A 21,342-nucleotide genomic window follows, 5' to 3' on the forward strand; every position below is an offset into this window, starting at 1 on the left:
CCAATTTGTTTGCTTTGTTCCGAAACAGGGACTTAATTTGTTATGTAGTTGAATTTTCTTGTTGATTCGGTTCTCTTTTACAAGGCGACATTTCAAAGTGTACCAAAATGTGTTTATGCAAGTCATGGGAGTAAAGCTGTCCCTTTATTGGTCAGAGTTTCCTATGCGTCATCCATTAAAGGGGACCTATTATGCCCCTTTTCACAAGATGTAAAATAATTCTCTGATGTCCCCAGAGTGTGTATGTGAAGTTTTAGCTCAAAATACCCAACAGAATTTTATTTACAGCACGTTTAAATCATCATTTTTTGGGTCTGTGAAAAACGCACTGTTTTAGTGCTTCTCCTTTAAATGCTAATGAGCTGCTGGTTCACGGGACAGGGGGCGGAGCCTAAGCAGCTGCGATCAGAGCCAGAGAACAGTAAAGATGATAGGCTACTAATAAAACAGACAGTCACAGTAATGGTGTTCATTTCGACCATAAAAATGCCTACAGAGTCAGAGAATATATGCTGTATGGAGTTAGAAAAGGTATAGTTTAGTTTAATTACGATTATAACCTATTTGGCATTGCTTGTATACACTATTAATGCAAGCCTGCTGTAGGACTCCGTCTGACGATCTAATTGTCTGAATGATTACACAAAATATAGGCCTACTGATGAGTTTAATAAAGTTTACTGTATGTCACACAAAAGATAAAGCATCAGTTTTTCTTCAGAAAATCACTGTTAGAGCTGAGTAAACAGTATAAGAAGTGCATAAGTAACTTACATAAATTTCTGTTGAGTTGAGGGAGGATTTTCTTTGAAAACAAAATGAATCCACCTCGTCTTCACTGGCTGGCAGATTTCAAGAGTAAATAGAGAGAGCTATGTGAATGAATACATCCAGCTACAACACCTTCAACGCTTGGGAGATGCATCGCCGCTTCTCATGAGTGCATTGCTGCAGCAATGGCTGATGTGTACAACTCGCAGTGAACTCGATCAGGGCGGGTCTAAGTTATAATGGTATGTCAGTCAACACTCGTGGGCGGGGCCTGTGGCTTTAGTGATGTCACTAAAGCCACATTCTGAAAACGGGTCGTTTGGAGAGACTGCTTTTGATTTATGGAGATTTAAAAAAAAGGAGTAAGTGGATTTTTATCACTGTAGGGTGGTTGTGTACACACACTGCCAACACACATTTATGTCCAAACACCATACAAAAGTGAATTTTGCATAATAGGTCCCCTTTAAGATGGATTGACAAGTTCGCTCCGAGCTGTCGTGATACATGCAAACACTTACAAATGTAGCCGTCGTTCAGGCGATCTCAGAGCGATTGTTTTGGTGTGTATCCGAGCACGATTGCCATGTTCATATATGCCTAAACGAACTGAACTTTTTTGTCTTAGCTTGGTCTTCAAGTCTTATTTTAGGGGAAGAGTAAAATAGTTTCACTCATAGTGTAAACATTAATGTTTTATCAGCACACAGACATTAAAGTCTTTGGCTGAGTATCTACAATACTTCCAAACCAGACCACACATGTATAGTTTAGACAGAAATTCTGCTTGAAGTCTTGGTCGGTGGATTAGATATTATCTATTTTCTTTGCTTTGGCAAAACTATCTATAAACTAAATGGCTTGGATGTAGTTCAGGTGGTGGTGTATCTGAGCAGGAATGTGTGATTGTGCTCTGCAGTTGTTGTCAGAACAAATGGCAGGGTGAGAGTGAATTTGGCTGGCTGGGTTGTATTTCTTTTCTTGTAAAGGGAGTCTCCTTTAACTCAGCATCCTTCCCTTATTTACTCAGTCACTACTTTGTTTTGAATGGCCACTGTACTAATTTACAGCCCCCTTTTTTTATCATTTCCTCCCTGGTGGCGCTCTGTAATGTTTTCCTGTACAGACATTAAAGTCAGTTAAGCTTCATGTAATGTGAATGTGGTGGCAAGATACACCAGGGTCAGAGGAATCTGTCTTTTCATTCTGCACTCATTGCAATGAGTCCAGCCGGCTGTTGCCATGGCAATGCTAATGTACTCTGCAAGAGGCCCTCAAATTCCTCATGTCCTTCACACTGCTGTTGGGCAAAAAATAAATTTTCCTTGCATGAGCCAAGTTACTGATTATCCTGAGGTACTGTTCCAGGAAAGTGTAATGGAGAGCATGTTAACTCAGAATAAGTCTACCTGTATAGTGGTGTTGCTCAATTGTTTGTTGATGCCTCCTGTTTAAATGTGCTTCCATATTACCCCAAGATTAGCAGTTGCGTTTTTATTGAACATCTGCTGTGAAAAAAAAAAAACAGAAAAAAAACATGATTATCCTTTTTGGTCTGACTTTATATTAGGTGTACTTAGGTCCAAAAAAAAATTGTTATACTAATGTTTATGTTGTACTGCAAAACATTTTTGCTGCAGTTGAGGTTTGGTGGTATGGTTAGGTTTAAGGGCGAGTTAAGGTGTAAGGGGAGATCAACAGTGTAATTGTACAGTACATGCATTTACAGAAATTAACTGCAGCTATAATCACATGAAGGTATTTTTAATATATAAGTACAACATAACATGTATGTACACAATAAGTGCATTGTGTCAAATTATTAATTTAAAATGTTAGTACAAAGTAGTCAGAGACACTTATTATACAGTGGGTCCTTATTTTTTATCTAATAAATAACAAAATACAAAATCTATAGGGGGAGAATGGGTATGGTTGAAACACTTTTTTTCACCATCTGTAACTCACTGATTTTTTTTTTGCTAGAAAAAAGGGACAGAATATCACGATTGTCTTGTGATTGACAAAACATTTGGTAACTAAACAGAATTTCATTAGGTTTAGTGACAACATGTTACAATGTTTACATGGTACAATAACTGGTAGGCTACTTTATTAAGTAATTATTTATGTTCCCTGTAAATTATTTTTGACTGCATAATCATTTTTCATTTCATTTATTTTATTTATAAAGCACAATTAAAACAACGTAATGTTGACCAATGTGCACATCTGTTAAGAGCCAATTAAAGCTAGGGTAGGTAATCCTGTTCAGAAACACTTTTTTTTATACTGGGTGAAATGGTCCTTCCATCCTGAGAGTAGTCAATACATTATGTGTTCAGAAAAAGGAATGAAAACAATCAGACCTCTGTAGCAGCTGCAGGACAGTAAAAACTCTGACCAATCACTGCCACTCGGTCCGAGTGTAAAGAACCAATCAGATGCCTTCAGAGCCAGGAGGAGTGTCTTAGCAGTGTCAATCAAGTTCGCGTACGCGCTGATCGCCCCTCTCTTGCACAGCACGTATACCGTCATTCAAAATCAAGATTGCCGGTGCGCCGAGCAGCTGTGCTAATGGCGGACAAACAACCAAAACTACCAATTTCTCGAGTGGAACCTGCTCATACAACAAAGACAGGTAAACGGAAAAAGACCGATGACGATAAACAAGCCCGTCGGAGCCCATTGACTCAGTGTTAAAACTCTAGCCGCATAACATACAGATAAAATGTCACGCACTGTGCAAAGCAACAATTGAAACCTGCTAATACACTGGCTTGTCATGTTGCTAAAATAATGTACTAGCAAACCTTATTTAGCATTACATATCGCTAGAATAATTATTTACATAGCCTACTGCAACGTTAGTTACCGTTATATTATCTTACTGGCTATTTATAACTCATAGAAAGAGTGCAACGTTATAAAGTTACATTACATGTGATTCTGACATGATGCTACATGCACTGCGCTCCTTCCTCTCCGCTTGTCTCAGGTAAATAATGCGTCTTCGGTCGGAGTCGCGCGTTCATGTGTTTTGGGGGCGTGGCTTTGAAAGGACTCCAGAAGGGAGAGGGTGGACTGAATGGAAATAATGAACTGTCTTTAAAACAGTCGTTAGAGGTCTACATACACTCGAGTTTTATACTTTCTTTTTCAGAATACTTACATTTTAATTATGTATTGATATATACATAAAGTTTAAACAAATTTGAAAAATAAGTTTTTTAGACCATTCTTACCTACCCCAGCTTTAACCTACTAATAATGATTTCTTAATTCAGAATATGATCAAGATTGGTTAGGTGGATGTGTTCGGGAATTTGGCTGTTAAATGTATAACATTTAAAGCCACTTAATGAAGGAAACGACTCGAAAAAATATTTTTCATTTTGATGAATGAGATCAAACAAGAGAGTCAGTAAAATGATCCGAAATTCCCATCACCACTTGTCTCAGATTTTAATTCACAAGCTTATGATTCGATTCTGATCTTGATTCAGTATGGATTCATTTGGATAAATATCAGGTACAGTAGCTACATGTTATTTTTTTCTCAAGGTAAAATCTCTTTACTAATGCTGTAAACATACAAGGAGCCCTTTCAGCTGGTATTATTATTAAAGGGGTTATATAATGTCATTTTTGTACAAGCTAATATGATTCTTTAGGGTCTAAATTAAAAGTTTGTAATATACTTTAATTAAAAATTTTCATTAGTATTGTAAGAAAACACTCATTTTACCTGGTCAAAAACAGCTCTGTTTTCAGCACGCCGTTTAAGTGCATGTGTCTTTAACCCTCTGGGGTCTGAGCTGTTTTCTGGGCCCTGGAGGTGTTCTGACATGCTCTGACATTTGTGGTTATTTCTGTTACTTGTGACATTTTCATGGCTAAAGTCTAATTACACTGTATTCAGCACAAACTCTGCTACAATAATATATCAGCAGCATGTATGTAAAAGTTTGTAGTTTTGAGATAATGACATTTATGCGTGGTTTGTGAAAATACAAAAAAAAATTCTCACTGAAATGAGGCCATGAAACCCATACTGATTATTTCTTCACAAGACTTTTGAAAATTGAATGACGTAGCCTAGAATATTTGCTCTAAAACTATGTGAATTCAGAGAAGACAATATATTGATTTAAAATTTTTACGACGTGTTTTGTGTGAGAAAGCTTTATGCAGAGGTCATTAATATGTAAGCTTTTCACACCTGAGAAAGACAAAGACCCTCGCCTAACGGCCCTATTAGGAGCTATCAGGCCCTGTCATTCTGAGCAACCTTTCACAAAGAATGAGGAGATTTAAAAAATAATGGCTTTTAGATTGTTTGGATTTATTTACAACACAACATAATCCAAAGATACTGAAATAATCCAAAGATACTTATTGAAAACAATGATCCAAAGACAGAGACCTTTCTGCCATTCCTAAAAACATTGTACATACCTTTCATTTCCAAGGTGTTTGATTTTCACTTTACCATGTTCATGTACAGAGACTCGTGTGAATGTTGAAGTCAGCAGGACTCAGTGGCATCTGGGCCCTGAAAGAAAAAAAAAAAGTGAACATACTGATATCAAGAGAAAGGCCTGCACGATTTTTGGGAATAAATTTGAGATTTTTCTGGTTAAAATTGCTTTTTAAAATTCACAGAATACGCACACACACACACACACACACACACAAATGTTTCCAACAATATATAATATAATGAACACCAGGTTTGTTGTGCCTTGTAGGCATAGGCTATGCGCAGTGCTGCATAAAATTAAAACAATAACCTATAGCAGCCTATAAATCTTCCAAAAGATGTCAGTAACAACTAAGCTAGAGAAAAATATATTGATTATCATGTTACTTCAAATGTTTCCATTCGTTATGATGATATGAAATGAGATAATAGTAAAAACGTGAAGCCGTTTGGTGCGTTTTGCTTTTCAAACGCGATACGATCCAAAATATGATACATTCAAACGCGATCGCGCTCAAATATAAAACATTATGGTTACCATATAGCCTACATATCTACGTTTGAGCAGATATCCACAAACACAGTAACAGTAAACACGGGTCTAAATATTATAATATTCACCATATATCTAGCAACAGTTTCGTGAAATTTATGCAACAATAACAAACTAATATGTAAGAATTTCTTACCTTACATCTTTCTTGTCTTCAAATCGCGTTCTTCTTCTTCTGATATAAATCCAACGTAAGCTCACGGCGCGTCTTTCAAACTCGACGAAAAGCAGAGACTTGTGAAGTGTTTTGGTGTTTTGTTTTTGAGGTAATGAGAGCGTTCGCGTTCCATGTGGAAATTTGCATGTGAATCTCTTTTGCGCGAGTGGGCGTGGTCAAATTAAAAATAATTAGGAAGCGTTTGAGAAGCTGGACATCTTGTTGGATTTATACAAATTACTTAAACAGAGAATATTTGTTTTCAGTTTGAATCCGATCATTTAAAAGTACACACTTAAATGTTTATAAAGGTATATGGCTCATAAATGTGTGACAAGTATTCGCTGAGTTTTGTTTCAGTTTATAGACGTGCTCAAGAAAAAAAGTTCACCGCGACGGAGAGGCAGAACGCACACCCTGTTTATTTTCTTTATTTTACAAAAGCACAATGTTTTGATTTGATTGTAAGTGGACACATACAAAAGTAGAAATATCACAGATTCTTTTTCTATATTTCTTTTTTCTGTATGACCATAAATGACGGAGAAATTTAAGTTTATAGTGCTACAATGTGAAGAAAATCCAGCAAAACGAGGGAAGAGGGTGCCGACCTCAGAGGGTTAAATGATAATGAGCTTTGCTCACCCCGCCCCTCTGTTCTGTGCGTACACCGTTTGTAACACAATAACCATAACGCGTTGTTCATTATAAACATGGGATTATGAATTATATTGAGAACGTCATACATAGAAAACATGCCGTAATGTACCCTGAGTGTATAGCCGCATTCATAGTGAAGCGTGCCGCAAGCGATTTGCAAAGATTAATATAAATATTAATATAAAGGTTAATAAAACGTTACACTCACTTCAGTTCTTCTGGAGGTGCAGCAGGAACACGAATAGTTGGTACCGATCCTTTTTTCAAAAGCAGCTTCTTAGCAAAACCAGCTTTATAACGTTACTGACCATCGTTTGTAAAGCAGTGAAATGATTCGCGCAAACATGAAAGCATTGACGTTGATCGTGGGGAATATTCCCTTCGAAAACAAACTCATCCACTGCGTCTTCAGCTGTACGGATTTAGGGACATCAAAATGACTGCTGTGTTTGTTATTACACCCAAGAACAGAACACCACAATTGCTTAGACGACATTCTGCTCATAGACAGTGCTCCAGCTATCAACAATGAACGCGCCGGTCGGCGCGGGCTATGATTGACAGCTCGCTCACGAGGACGGGTCTGTGTTGAAACGCTGCTGTCAGTCAACCATCGTGGGAGGGGCGTCGATTTTGTGACGTCACAAAATCGAACAGCTTGATTTGAGATGGGGGAAAACATATAAGAAGATTTAAAAAAAAACACTGGATGGATTTTTATCATTTTATGATGGTTGTGTACAGGCACTGCCAACACACATTTCAGTACAATCAACTTGTAAAAGTGCATGTACCATTATATGACCCCTTTAAAGGTTAAAATTAACAACTCAAATTAATATAATGTGTTTTTTATAATAATGTTATATTTTTTTAATGATATGAGTAAAAATAACAAAATACTCCTCTCTATAGTTCATTCTTTATGGCTAACTAAGGTAAATGTGACTTGACTGATTGAGCAAATACATAAGACATGATTAATTTCAGTAAGTTGTAATGTATCTTTCAACATACCTTCTGATGTTCATTAATGTTTATTTAATAATAACAAGTAATAAGAGATGATCGGTTCACAAAGCGCTTGAACTGAGGCTCTACAGCAATCTGTCACACGGCACATTAAAGAGCGCCAAAAGGGTATTTATTGAATTTCGTAATAAAATTGACAGAATTTGAAAGCTGATACTTAGTTTCATGTCAGAGTAACCTGCTCTGTCTTGTCTGTCAGTGTCAGTGTCCACTTTGCTTCACAGTCTTTCACTGCGTGAGAAAATGAATGTGTGGCGTGAGAGCGTGAGAACAGTGTCAATTGTGTGACTCTCACGCGTGAGAGTTGGTAGCCCTGTGACCATCAGAGTAACACTGGTGACAAATTAATGTTGTTAACACTGTCGTGCAGACTTGGTAGGCCCAAAGACCACATTTTTGTGGCCACATTTTACCCATACTTCGTTTGGCTTGGAGTTTGAGGTCTGAGAATCCTCACCACTGGCTTTCAACATTTTCTTTGCAGCTGATCTGGCTGACATGCCATTCTTTGAAATCTCATCAGTTCCTTTTTTAAAAACACTGGCAGGCACACCTCTATCTATCTATCTTTTCTTTCTTTCACTGATATTCTGTAAAATTATTTAAAAGAAACTGTTCTTAGTTGTATGTAAGGGGATGGTTGTAACACTTTTTAAAGATGTGTTAAAGATTGGTATCAAAGAGCACACGCAGGTTCCTAACTGACGACGAAGACTTGACAGAACATCCATCAAGTGTTAGACAGTATTCTAGGTTATTACATTTGTTTTGTTTTTTTTGGTCTAATAATTAGAATCTCTGGTTTTTCAGAATTAAAGGAGAACTCCGGTCAATTTTAACACTGAGCTCATTTTTTTGTACATTTGGAGTGCTGTCAATACAGAGAACAATTGTTTGCCTACACCGTGTTATCCTATTTTTACAATTTGCACCCTGTTGACTTCAATGGGGCAAGTTTTAAACCTGCTTTTAGCCTCTTAACATCCTTGATGTGTCATTACAAGTGCACAGGTCATGTGAGTGATTCCTTCGGAGTGAACGCGGGTCAATCTGACTGCAGTAGATGTGAAAGATATGAATAAAAATGATATTTATTCAGCCAGCGCACATACCTGTATTTACATCCTGTTTTCGGTCAAAGTCCATAGTAATCGATTGTCGAGTTCACGCGCATTGGTTTAGTACCTATGATCATGCGCGTGAACTCGACAATCGATTACTATGGACTTTGACCGAAAACAGAATGTAAATACAGGTATGAGCGCTGGCTAAATATATATAATTTTTATTCATATCTTTCACATCTACTGCAGTCAGGTTGACCCGCGTTCACTCCGAAGGAATCACTCACATGACCTGTGCACTTGTAATGACACATCAAGGATGTTAAGAGGCTAAAAGCAGGTTTAAAACTTGCCCCATTGAAGTCAACAGGGTGCAAATTTTAAAAAGAGGATAACACGATGTAGGCAACACCGATTTTTGTCGTTGTTCTCTGTATTGACAGCACTCCAAATGTACAAAAAAATGAGCTCAATGTTAAAATTGACCGGAGTTCTCCTTTAAGTAGTAGGAAATTACTAGTCATCAAATTTTTTATATCAGCTATGCATTCCATTAATTTTGTGAATTGGTAAGTTTCGTTGGGGCGGGAAGAAATATAAAGCTAAATATCATCAGCGTAATAATGAAAGCTAATGCCATGCTTCCTAATGATATCTCCCAAGGGTAGCATATATGGGGTGAAAAGCAACGGTCCTAGTACTGAGCCTTGAGGTACTCCATACTGAACTTGTGATCTATAAGACATCTCTTACTGATTCATTTCAGTAAGTTGTAATGTGCCTTTCAACATACCTTCTGATGTTCATTAAAGCTACACTGTGTGATTTTTACCCCCATCTAGCGGTGAAATTGTATATGACTACCCAGTGAATATTAGTTTCTGTTCCTCTCAATTCCGAGGGCGTTTTAACTCCTACAGTGGCCTTATTATTCCAAGATTAACATGGCTTCCAGTTATCGACTTCGTCCATGACAATAATAAACAATACGTCTAAAATGAATAAAACTACAGGACAGATGTCAGGAGGTAAACGTCACCCTTGGAATCGGCTATCCCAGCATAATCAGATTAGGCTAACGTTACAATGTGTACAAAGTAAAAGCAATTAAAAATAACTAAAATTTACAGTGTCCTTTTTTTTATATAGCTTAAAAAATTGCGCCTTTAAAACTATTCATCACCTGTGATCCGTCGCAGCACAGATTTATGTTACAAGGTAAACAATACTTTTTCACCATTGACGCGAGGATGAAGTTATACTAGAGGTCGTTCTGGCGTTATGCACAACCATGCTATGGTTAGACAAGCAACTATAAAACTTCGAATTTACACAAATGAATTACAACAGGCTGAATTACCTGTCGAGAAGAAAGCAGGCAACCTCGGCGTCCGTTTTAAAATCTTTTCTCCTCATGAGCTCTTCCCATCTGGGAAAAGTTACTCCAATATTGACTATGGTCTTGCTGATTTGTCTGTCGCGTTGACGTTTTAATTCTCTCTTTCAAATGTGAGTACGCACGCACACACACACACACACACACCACACTATCTTTCAAATCTGCCGGCACTCGCGAGCTCGCGAGTAATCTCCCCCTCGCATTCGTCACGGTGTCACTGAGTGAAAAACGCAAAAGGCGAAGCTTGAATTTACAGGTATGTCCCTCTTTGGCTAATGTAGTTTCAAGATGGAGGGGCAAAATGGCGACCGGCATTCAAACCCCTCACCCGTATGTACTTTCAATGGCAGATTATAAACTTAAGAGAATACTTTATTACTTGAAAGAAGTAAATATACATTAATGAGCACATATATTTTTGAAAGAACTAAGTGTTTTTTGCTAAGAATCAACTAAAAAAGTTACACAGTGTAGCTTTAATGTTTATTTAATATTAACAAGTAGTAAGAGACGATCGGTTCACAAAGCGCTTGAACTGAGGCGCTACAGCAATCTGTCAAACACCACATTAAACAGCGCCAAAATGGTATTTTTTTAATTTTGCAATAAAATTGACAGAATTTGAAAGCTGATACTTAGTTTCATGTCAAAGTAACCTGCTCTGTCTTGTCCATCAGTGTCAGTGTCCACTTTGCTTATTGATTTTTCACTGCGGGAGAAAATGGATGTGTGGCGTGAGAGCGTGAGAACAGTGTCAATTGCCTGAGTCTCACGCTAAACACTGGTGACAAATGAATGTTGTTAACCCTGGAGTGCAAAGTTGGTAGGCCCAAAGACTGCATTGGCCACATTTTACCCATACTTCGTTTGGCTTGGAGTTTGAGGTCTGAGAATCCTCACCACTGGCTTTCAACATTTTCTTTGCAGCTGATCTGGCTGACCTGCTATTCTTTGAAACCTCACCAGTTCCTTTTTTAAAAACACTGGCAGGCACACCTCTATCTATCTATCTTTTCTTTCTTTCACTGATATTCTGTAAAATTATTTAAAAGAAAATGTTCTTAGTTGTATGTAAGGGGATGGTTGTAACACTTAAAGATGTGTTAAATCCCACCCCATCCCACCCCTGTCAACCATTGTTTAGCTAGCTGTATTAGCATAATGGTTTGAAATTAGCAGGCTAAAAATGCTTCACATTTGCATGGGAAACTACAGATTAATCTAAGTTCAATTATTTTATCTTCAAAAGTTTAAATATGAAATAAAATATACTGTAGCTTTCTAGCCTTGACAACCGTTCATCTGAGGATCTGAGAAGAAGGGGGTAAACTTGCTGACACATACAACTAAAGAACAGTTTTTTAAAAATAATTTTACAGAATGCCAATGAAAGAAAGAAAAGAAAGACAGATAGATTTAAAAAAAAAAGAGGTTTTCAAAAAAGGAACTGGTGAGGTTTCAAGGAATAGCAGGTCAGCCAGATCAGTGGTGAGGATTCTCAGACCTCAAACTCAAAGCCAAAGTGTGGGTAAAATGTGGCTTATGCAGTCTTTGGGTCTACAGGGTTAACAACATTCATTTTATCACTAATGTGACTCTGATTGAGTATTCACACATAGACACACAAACCCACACACACATTGACAGTGTTTTTTGTTAGACCTATATGTTCTTTACACAGGTAAGGTCCTTGTACTGAGGACCTTACATGTGACTTACTGAGTCTGAAATTTCCGTATGCATTTTTTTGTATTCGTGATTCGGTGGCTCTGAATTGTCAAAACACCATTCAAAATGGATGTGAAAAACGCAGAAAATCGAACCCGATCAGAATTCTTTTATGATGGACGAAAGTTTCGGAGGCAGTGTGTAAGCATGATTGACAAAACATGAGGTTGTATTTATTTTTTAACTTGCGAAAATTTTGGACATGAATTTCAGACTCAGTGTGCAAGGACCTGCCACTGGAGTTGAGTCAAGTGTTTGTAGCGTTTATACGCCCGTATAAATATAATTAATTATTATTTATAACGGATTATGATCAGTAATTAATAATTTAATTATTTTCAGAATTTACTGTAGCAGAATCAATAGTATGATCATTTTTTTTTATCCAAAATATTTTTATTAAATTTTCATTATTACAAATAAACATTGTACAGTGTAATGTATATGTATCAATATCTGAAGTGTACAGAAAAAAAAAAAGGGATATAACAACATTGTCAGCCCCAAACCCATACCAGCCGGAGTGATTATGGTGTAGCCAGTCCCTATTCCTGGATTACAACAAAAACTAAACAGCTGGAAATCAAGTTGAACATTAAAGAGAAGGCAGGACATAGAAATATCTTTAGCTCAATTGAAAGTGATGGAAGTAGTTCAGAAAGGGTCCCCACACAGTAAGAAATTTCTTGTCGGAGTTACTTATTGAGTAGAGAATTTTCTCAAGAGTAAGGCAAGACATAACATCTCTGAGCCATTGAGTGTGGGTGGGCGGGGCAGCATCCCTCCATCTGACCAGAACAGCACGCCGAGCCAACAAAGAGGTAAAAGACAGAACACGACGTTGGGTTGGTGAGAAGTGGGTAATCTTAAGGATTACAGATAGAGTTCGGAAGACCTCCTTCCAGAAATTTTCCAGGTTTGGACATGTCCAAAACATATGAATGAGGGAAGCCTCATCGCTCAAACATTTATCACAGTGGGGGTCCACATTTGGGTATTTACTCGAGAGTCTAACCTTAGACCAGTGAGCTCTGTGTACAACCTTAAATTGTAGCAAACGGTGGCGGGCGCAGAGAGATGATGTGTTGATTAGTTTGAAAATAGATTCAGTATGATCATTTTAACAGTTCATCCAATGAACACAAAGCATAAGAAATTATTAACTCTAGGAAATATAATATCTTCCTGGCCAAGAAAGAATAATCCCCAGCTAACAGCAAATTAAGAAATAAATCAAGGGTAAAAGCATAACTTAGATCGCAGTTCAAGACAATAAATTTGTAAGCACATAACACAAGTAATACTTCTCTTTTCAAACACAAACAATACTTTATTGATTATATACTAACACATAAAACTAATATCTAACACAAACACACGCACACGCATACACACACATTCATACAAGTTGCTGAAAGAAAGAAAGAAAGAGTTTGGAAAGAATGAGTTTAAGAGTGAGATGATGAAATCTCAAGATTCTATGCACTTATAAGACATAACCTGAACGAACCATCAAGCATTAATTCAACCCTTCTATCGTTTTAGGCAGGTTATTCAATTTATATCAATGCACCAGTTCAGTTTAAGAGTCTGGAGGTACTTGCGTCTTTGCTTTTGGAAATTCCCTTCTGTCGTGGTAAAAGGGGGTTTCCCGTTCGTTGGCTGGTCTCCTCGTACCTGGATAGATGTCTGTGGCGGCCACTCACGTGGTGTGGATGGCAGATTGATGGAAAGTCTTTGTTGAAGCTGGCTTTGCAGAAGAAACGTGGACCGAAATCTTGCCGCAAAACTTAACTTAGAACCGAGACTCACAACGGAAAAGAAAGGAAAACTCAGAAAAGAAAGAAAATTGAGAAGAGAGTAGGCTAGTAAGATGGCTTGAATAAAGCTGTTGAACCCGTTCTTCTGATCTTAATTTGGGTTCCTTCGTCTGTGCGTTTACATGGTTACTACCCTGTCTTAGATCTTCATCTTCCGCTGCATTTTTGTTCTGCCCACCCTTCGAACTCTTAACTAACGCTCTGCGCTGGTTTTTGAAGGTTTTTTAAAACAAAAAGAGGTTTGTTCCTCCTACAAAAGGGGAGTTCTGACTGATGCTTTGTTTTCAAAGTCATGTGTTCCCTGGGGGTGTCGGTTCTGTAGTTTTAAGCGGAGACCAGATGCAACAGTTTAGACATGATTTCTAATTATCAGAATACGAAACATTTTACACAGATTTAATTCCAGACATCTTTTGAATTAAGAACATACGATCATGCTGACAGGAAGCACGACACACTTTCATTCACACACCTAATAGTTATAACAATTACATGAATTATATGGCATCTAAGTATATTAGATGCACACATACAGTGCTATGCATAAGTTTAGACACCCATGCTAAAGTTGACTAAAAAGAGGAATAAAAAATCATCTTTTGGAAATTGAACTTAATGCCTTAATTTAAAAAATGAGGAAAAATCCAACCTTTAAGGACACCAATTTTCTTTGTGAATGAATAATGTATGGTAAATAAATAAATGTTCTTCCTTAAAATACAGGGTGCATAAGTTTGGACACCCCTATGTTAAATTCCCATAGAGGCAGGCAGATTTTTATTTTTAAAGGCCAGTTACTTCATGGATCCAGGATACTATGCATCCTGATAAAGTTCCCTTGGCCTTTGGAATTAAAATAGCCCCACATCATCACATAGCCTTCACCATACCTGGAGATTGGCATGGTTTTATTTCAGTTAGCCTAATAGCTAGTTTGATTTGCATTGAGAGATGATCTTATGGAAAGTACTCCATGCCAATCTCTAGGTATGGTGAAGGTTATGTGATGATGTGGGGCTATTTTAATTCCAAAGGCCAAGGGAACTTTATCAGGATGCATAGTATCCTGGATCCATGAAGTAACTGGCCTTTAAAAATAAAAATCTGCCTGCCTCTATGGGAATTTAACATAGGGGTGTCCAAACTTATGCACCCTGTATTTTAAGGAAGAACATTTATTTATTTACCATACATTATTCATTCACAAAGAAAATTGGTGTCCTTAAAGGTTGGATTTTTCCTCATTTTTTAAATTAAGGCATTAAGTTCAATTTCCAAAAGATGATTTTTTATTCCTCTTTTTAGTCAACTTTAGCATGGGTGTCTAAACTTATGCATAGCACTGTATATTGTAGAAACAACATAGAATGATGTAGTTGCATGATGTTTGATTATAAGTCCATTGAAAATTGTTCTTGAATGATTTTATGTATAGTTATAGGTAAAATCTCAGTTCTGTGGTTTGAAAAGATTTTACACCCTGAGGTCATTCAGAGGTCCTTAAGAAGAAGATGGTCTGTTTTGTATCTCTCTCGTGGGACCTTGGTCTCTGTCATTCTCTTAACCAATCAGTGTTCGGCAACAAAGCTAGCATTGACCAGTTATTTCGTTAGTGCTGGGGGTCAATTTTAAATAGCCAGACCAGTGGCGCCAGCCCCGATGGCAAGATTGATGATGATCATGAGACGTTCTGAACAAATCTTCCCCCCTCATTCGGCGAGAAGCGGACAGGTTGAATTAATCTTCTGGAAGAAGATTAGTTTGTGTTTGGTTCATCCTCGCAGTCGTTACATGTTTTATTAAGCATAAGGAAGTTTGTTCTAGTAAACTAATTTACACACACATGCACAAACAGAAAGTGGATTTGAGTTATGATCAGTCACAGCGAGAGAGACATTGTTTTGAATTGTTTTATTGGATTGCTTAAATAAACCTTTTTTTGAAGCATATTGCATAGTGCTGCCTCTGTTTTTGCTTCTTTAGCTTAATTGTTACAACTTACCCAAGCATGTGCTACAACCTACCTCAGTAGTGGCCTCCATTTCTTTCTTGACATCAACCAGTAGCAAACCGTGACTCTCGAACCTCGGTCCTCTCACCCTCTTCCCTCGTCGGGAAGAAAGTAAACTCAGCCTAAAATCATTCTACCTTATTGTTCTCTCTTATCTTGTTCTCTAAAGTATGAATATGTGTAGTATGAATGTAATCCGGAAGTACTACTTATACTTTTGCCATGTTGTCATTATCATGTGACCTTCCAGCTTCAGTTACGTCGCTTCACCTCCATTCACAAATCCTCTCCCGTGGCCTCATGGGATAGTAAAGTATCCATCATATGCACACTTTAGAACCTCACCAGAAGTAGGTCATCCAAGTACTTTTTTGCCTACTCTTTTATGAGTACTGTGATTTCAGACATACCAGTTTTGCCACATACTGTTTTTCGCCTATATAGTAGGGAAGTATGCGATTTCAGATGCAGCCATTGAACAGCGATCATGGCATTTTGGAATCCATCACCACAAACAAGCAATGTTGATTCAAAGCGAGCTTGCTATTGCTAGCCTCTCCAAAATTGGAGTCTCTTTCAATAATAGGAAAATGTATAGTGGTCAACTGCAATGCCAAGCTTGTTGTATCATTTGTTTTGTGTTTTTCTAGGTATCATTTTGTCTGATGGTGTTTTTGAATATTCTCTCCTTTCACAGTAAGAGCCAACTTAATCCCAAGCCCCCCTACATACAATTCCAAATATGACTACTTGAACTGGGAGGCGTATTCCAACATCACCTACTACACAAGGATTCTGCCACCAGTCCCTCAGGACTGCCCCACACCAATGGGAACCAAAGGTAAGAGACTCTGGTCATGCAAGTCTACTCCAGATCAGTGTAGCCTCTTCCCTCTGAAGGACACAAGATCTGAAAATGTATTTTTTCCTAATAAAAAGCAATATTAAAATGCTCTAAGGCATGCATATCACTATACTTCAGTCTCTGGAAATACCTTTGTCTTTGTCTGTAGTAAAATCATTCCATGTGTCTCTCAGGAAAAATGGAGCTTCCCGACCCCAAGCTTCTTGTAGAGAAGTTCATGAAAAGACGGAATTTCAGGCTGGACCCTCAGGGAACAAATTTAATGTTCGCCTTTTTCGCTCAGCACTTCACGCACCAGTTTTTTAAGACTCACAACCGTGTGGGACTTGGGTTCACAAAAGGTCTGGGTCACGGGGTGAGTCACAATTTTTAAAATTAAACATATTATCTCCTAATAAGCTTATCAAATAAAGTGATTTATTATTATTTTTATTTTTCATTAATGAAAAAGAGATGATACAATGTTTCTCTCAGACACTAGTCTATGTCTGTTAAGAACCTGCTGTTTTGTACTGTATTTGCTATTCGCTGAGTTTTTTAGATTGCATTTTGAAAACTAGGTGGATGCTGGACACATTTATGGAGATTCTCTTGATCGCCAGCTGGACCTCAGACTGCATAAAGATGGGAAATTGAAGTACCAGGTACTGTTCACATCGGGCATGTTGTGAAGTCATCAGTCGTGCTAGGCTGAGCATGTCTTCAAGGAAATGTCAGTCTGTTTAATGCTTATTCGTGAAACAGCTCCTAGTCTCACTTTTACCATTCTTCTACCATAAAACAATTTACATTCAATCATATTTACATGTTTTACAAATTATATATACATAATAATTCTGCTTGTGTTTCATGAATGAGACCCTATGCATTTTCAGTTGCTTCATTTCACAGCTGTGTGCAAGTATTTCCTTCTCAATGAGCTTAACCTCATAGTGTGGGTGTGTGGGTGTTATTATAGTTTAAACATGTGGTTTTTGTTAAGCGTCAGTGATGTCATTTAAAATACTGCACACTGTTTAGTCTAGTAGCAGTAAATACCGTATCTAGTGTGCTTGGCTGGTTAATGTAAGCATATGAATCACTTATTAAAACAACTTTAAAAGCGATTTCAGATCGCTTGTTGTTTAAAATAAACTGAAAAAGAAATAAGAGAGAACAAGAAGTATCGAAACATCTTCTCAATTCTGCGTTTTACCACATTTTTTTCTGTTTGGCTCTGATGTAGGTTGTCAGTGGTGAGATATACCCCCCTACTGTGCTAGATGCGCAGGTCAAAATGAGCTACCCACCGTCTGTTCCTCCAGAGAAGCAGTTGGCCATTGGACAAGAGGTGTATGGACTGCTGCCGGGTCTCAGTATGTACGCCACCTTGTGGCTGCGTGAGCACAACCGTGTGTGTGATATCCTGAAACAAGAACATCCGACCTGGGGGGATGAGCAGCTGTTTCAGACTGCCAGGCTAATCATTATAGGTAAAGATTTCCTCAGATCTATATAAAAATAATTTGATGTCGAGAGAATACTTCAAAATATATACCACTCAAATTATGTACTTTGCAGTCATGGTTGTGTGGCATTTAGAATGCCTTTTAAATTCCAGTTCCATTCTTGAATTTGAATGAATTGAATTAGGATGTAGAACTGTAATTAAAATTTACATTAGCAAGAAGAATTATAATGAATCAAGTATATTACATTGAAAGTTTGTTTAGTATGTATGTATATAATTTATACATATAATCATTTATACATATACATTTTCATACAAGAGATTTTATTATTCATTTAACAGGATATTTCAATATATTTTTATTTAACAAATTAACTTTATTGTCGAAGTCAACTCATTAATTGAAAGAAAGACAATTCATAAATTATGAATTTCCTCCAAACTTGGTGTCTATTTCAACTCTGGTGTCTTATCCTAGTATTATATTATATTATATTATATTATATTATATTATATTATATTATATTATATTATATTATATTATATTATATTCAAATCTGTTATGTAACAAAAAAATTTTCAAACACTGAATATCCTCTATGCTATTCTATCAAATGTAGGTTTACAAGAGTGCTCACAGTTTTCCTTTGTGGTACACTATTTACAATTTTTTTTTTTGGTAATTTATTGTTTTTACTAATTTATTGTAAAATGTTGACTCCCTAAACTCAAGGCGAGACCATTCGTATTGTGATCGAGGACTATGTGCAGCATCTGAGCGGTTACCGGCTGAAGCTCCGGTTTGATCCCAAGTTGCTGTTCACCTCACAGTTCCAGTACCAGAACCGCATTGCTGTGGAGTTTAGTCAGCTTTACCACTGGCACCCACTCATGCCTGACAGCTTCCACATCGATGGAGATGACATTCAGTACCCTCAGTTCCTTTTCAACACCTCTATCCTCACCCACTACGGGGTGGAGAAGTTGGTTGAGGCCTTCTCAACCCAACCCGCTGGACAGGTAATGGCACCATGAGGGTTGTAGGGGAGAACTTAATCACTTCAACATCTGTTCTAAAAGAGAAGAAGGTGCAGTGATCCTTGGGTTGTGTCTGGTTTATGTTTAGGTCTGTTTTTGTCATTCCAATGGTCATTTCCAATGAGTTTACCACCCTCATCTATTGAAACATGTCTGTAAGTGTTTTATTGCAGAGGGACATAGAAGCCCCATAATTAAAATTTTACCCTAAAATTACTTCCCTTACTCTCATGCCATCCCAGATCTTCAAATGAACACAAACAGATTTTTTGAAAAATAATCTATCTCTGTGAGTCCATATAATGTAAGTGGACGGGAGCTCCATACTTGATGCTTTAAAAACCACACAAAGTGAACGCAACGGTAATCCAAACAACCCTAACCAGACGCGCCGCGACATGCGATAAAAGGTATCTTTTCCATGTTAATCAGAGTTTTTGTCCTAACCAGACGCGCCGCGACACGCGATGATTCTATTTTAGAAACGGTTTCTATCTCTGCGACGTCACGGCTAGAACAACAACATAAAAAGTATAACATCAAGTACTGTTTATGTGCTTTATTTAATGTTAAAAGCATCTGTGTGAGTTTGAATATCATTTTGTGTGTATTATTTAGCCATACTGAAAGCAACAATTCACCTCAGATCTTCAAAATAAATAAAAGTGAAAAAGAACGTTCCAACTGTCAACTCGTTAACAGACAAGTGTATTCTATGACAATGATTGTTTCAGTAACTCAGTATGTATTTTTAATAATGTTAACATGGTGTAATATTCATGAATTTGATTACTTATCCATTTCGTTGCGAGTGCCTAGAGCTTGCCGAGAGAGTCGACCCCCGCCCCCCCCCCCACGCGCTGTGATTTGTATTCACGAACACATAACTAATTTAAACAAACACACACACAATCATACATACATGGATAAAATGTAAAGTGAATGTGAATGAATGAAACCAAAACAGAAACAGGGGAATGAAGCTATGGAAACATAACCACAAACGTAACAGTCAGTTAATCGCCTGAACTGAACCATCAGCACTTTGGAAACAAGGGGTTATACAAGCTTATACTAAACCTCTGTTGAGTTAGTTAAATGTACAATACTTGCACTGCCTTAGCCGTTGAATGAGCATATGGATACAGTCTCAGGAGAAAGACTTGATGGTTCAGTAGGTGTTAGTCTGACTCTGTTATGGTCAAGGAAGTTACAGTAAGGCTGGTTGTAATTTTAGGCCCCTCCGAATGGCTCCAGTCTTGACACACGAACAGGAGCCAGAAGAAGGAAGATCGTGGAGGTCACTGAGATAGTGCCCTTTAACTTCCGCAGAGGTCACACCTCTTGAGTTTAGCCTGACCAATGAAAAAGGTGTAATTTTCAAGCGGGAAACGTTTCTTTGTTTGGAAGCTAACTCATTTGCATGATCAGTGTGAGCTGGCAGTTTGTGTCCCTTCATACTCTGATTAATATAACAAGCATACAATGCATGCTATAAATAGGTGATATACACCAATGTGCAGGGCGTTAAACAAGGATCATTTTGATTCGAAGCATGATATAGATGAGGTCACTACAACTAGTAGTTCTAACATAAGGCATGCATAAAACAGTAGGCTATACAATACAAAAAGACAATATACAAAACAGTAATGATATGCTTAAAGGGTTACTTCAGGATTTAGCATTAAGCTTTGTATTAGTAGAAAACCTGTAGTATTTTCGAATTACCATGCTTTCCCCCCTCATATCCCCCTGAGACAAGAGATTTATGTATTTTTTGTCTGGAAAAAATCCTCCGATGACGCAAAAATCGTCATTTTGCGTCATCGGAGGATTTTCTGGCCAGAGGCTAAAGACTACAGCCAGTAGATGGCGTTGTTCCGCATGTTTTCAGCCCGCCCATAGGAGGTGGGATCTCACTCACAGAATGTACACAGTGTCAGCCGTCTTTCTTTGGAAGCTAAGCTAGCAGGCTCTTGTTCTGTGGAGAAAGCTGAATAGTAGGGAGAAAGCTGAGTAAGTAACCATCCTCCTTTTCCCGGACTTGTCCGGCGGGCGAGATCGTTCAAAATGTACGGGATTCAGCTTTTGCTTTCTGCGGTCGCTATTCCTTGTTTACATGCACCCCTTTTGTTTCAATCTAACTGAATTCATTCCGATCGGTGAATATGAATGTAGTGTTTACATGAACGCTAAACAAGTGATCGGTTGATGTGCGTTTTACCATTGCTAAGAAAAATTCCCGCTCCTCCGTGAGATATGCGAGACCCGGCGCGTCTCAGTAATCATGCCACCGGCCTCGCGCAGT

At 37.8% G+C, this 21,342-nt stretch overlaps 1 protein-coding gene across 2 annotated transcripts in view; it reads left to right on the forward strand.

Moving 5' to 3' along the window:
- Positions 1–21,342, forward strand: part of ptgs1 (prostaglandin-endoperoxide synthase 1) — a 29,307-nt gene that overhangs the window by 4,526 nt on the left and 3,439 nt on the right. For both annotated transcript variants that reach the window (XM_079870595.1, XM_079870596.1), the window contains 5 exons: positions 16,376–16,519; positions 16,717–16,898; positions 17,104–17,187; positions 17,769–18,015; positions 18,727–19,013. In XM_079870595.1, the coding sequence (XP_079726721.1) occupies positions 16,376–16,519; positions 16,717–16,898; positions 17,104–17,187; positions 17,769–18,015; positions 18,727–19,013 (944 nt within the window). The remainder of the gene's footprint in view (positions 1–16,375; positions 16,520–16,716; positions 16,899–17,103; positions 17,188–17,768; positions 18,016–18,726; positions 19,014–21,342) is intronic.

Source organism: Squalius cephalus, assembly GCF_949319135.1.
Source record: "Squalius cephalus genome assembly, chromosome: 5".
Lineage (NCBI taxonomy): Eukaryota > Metazoa > Chordata > Actinopteri > Cypriniformes > Leuciscidae > Squalius > Squalius cephalus.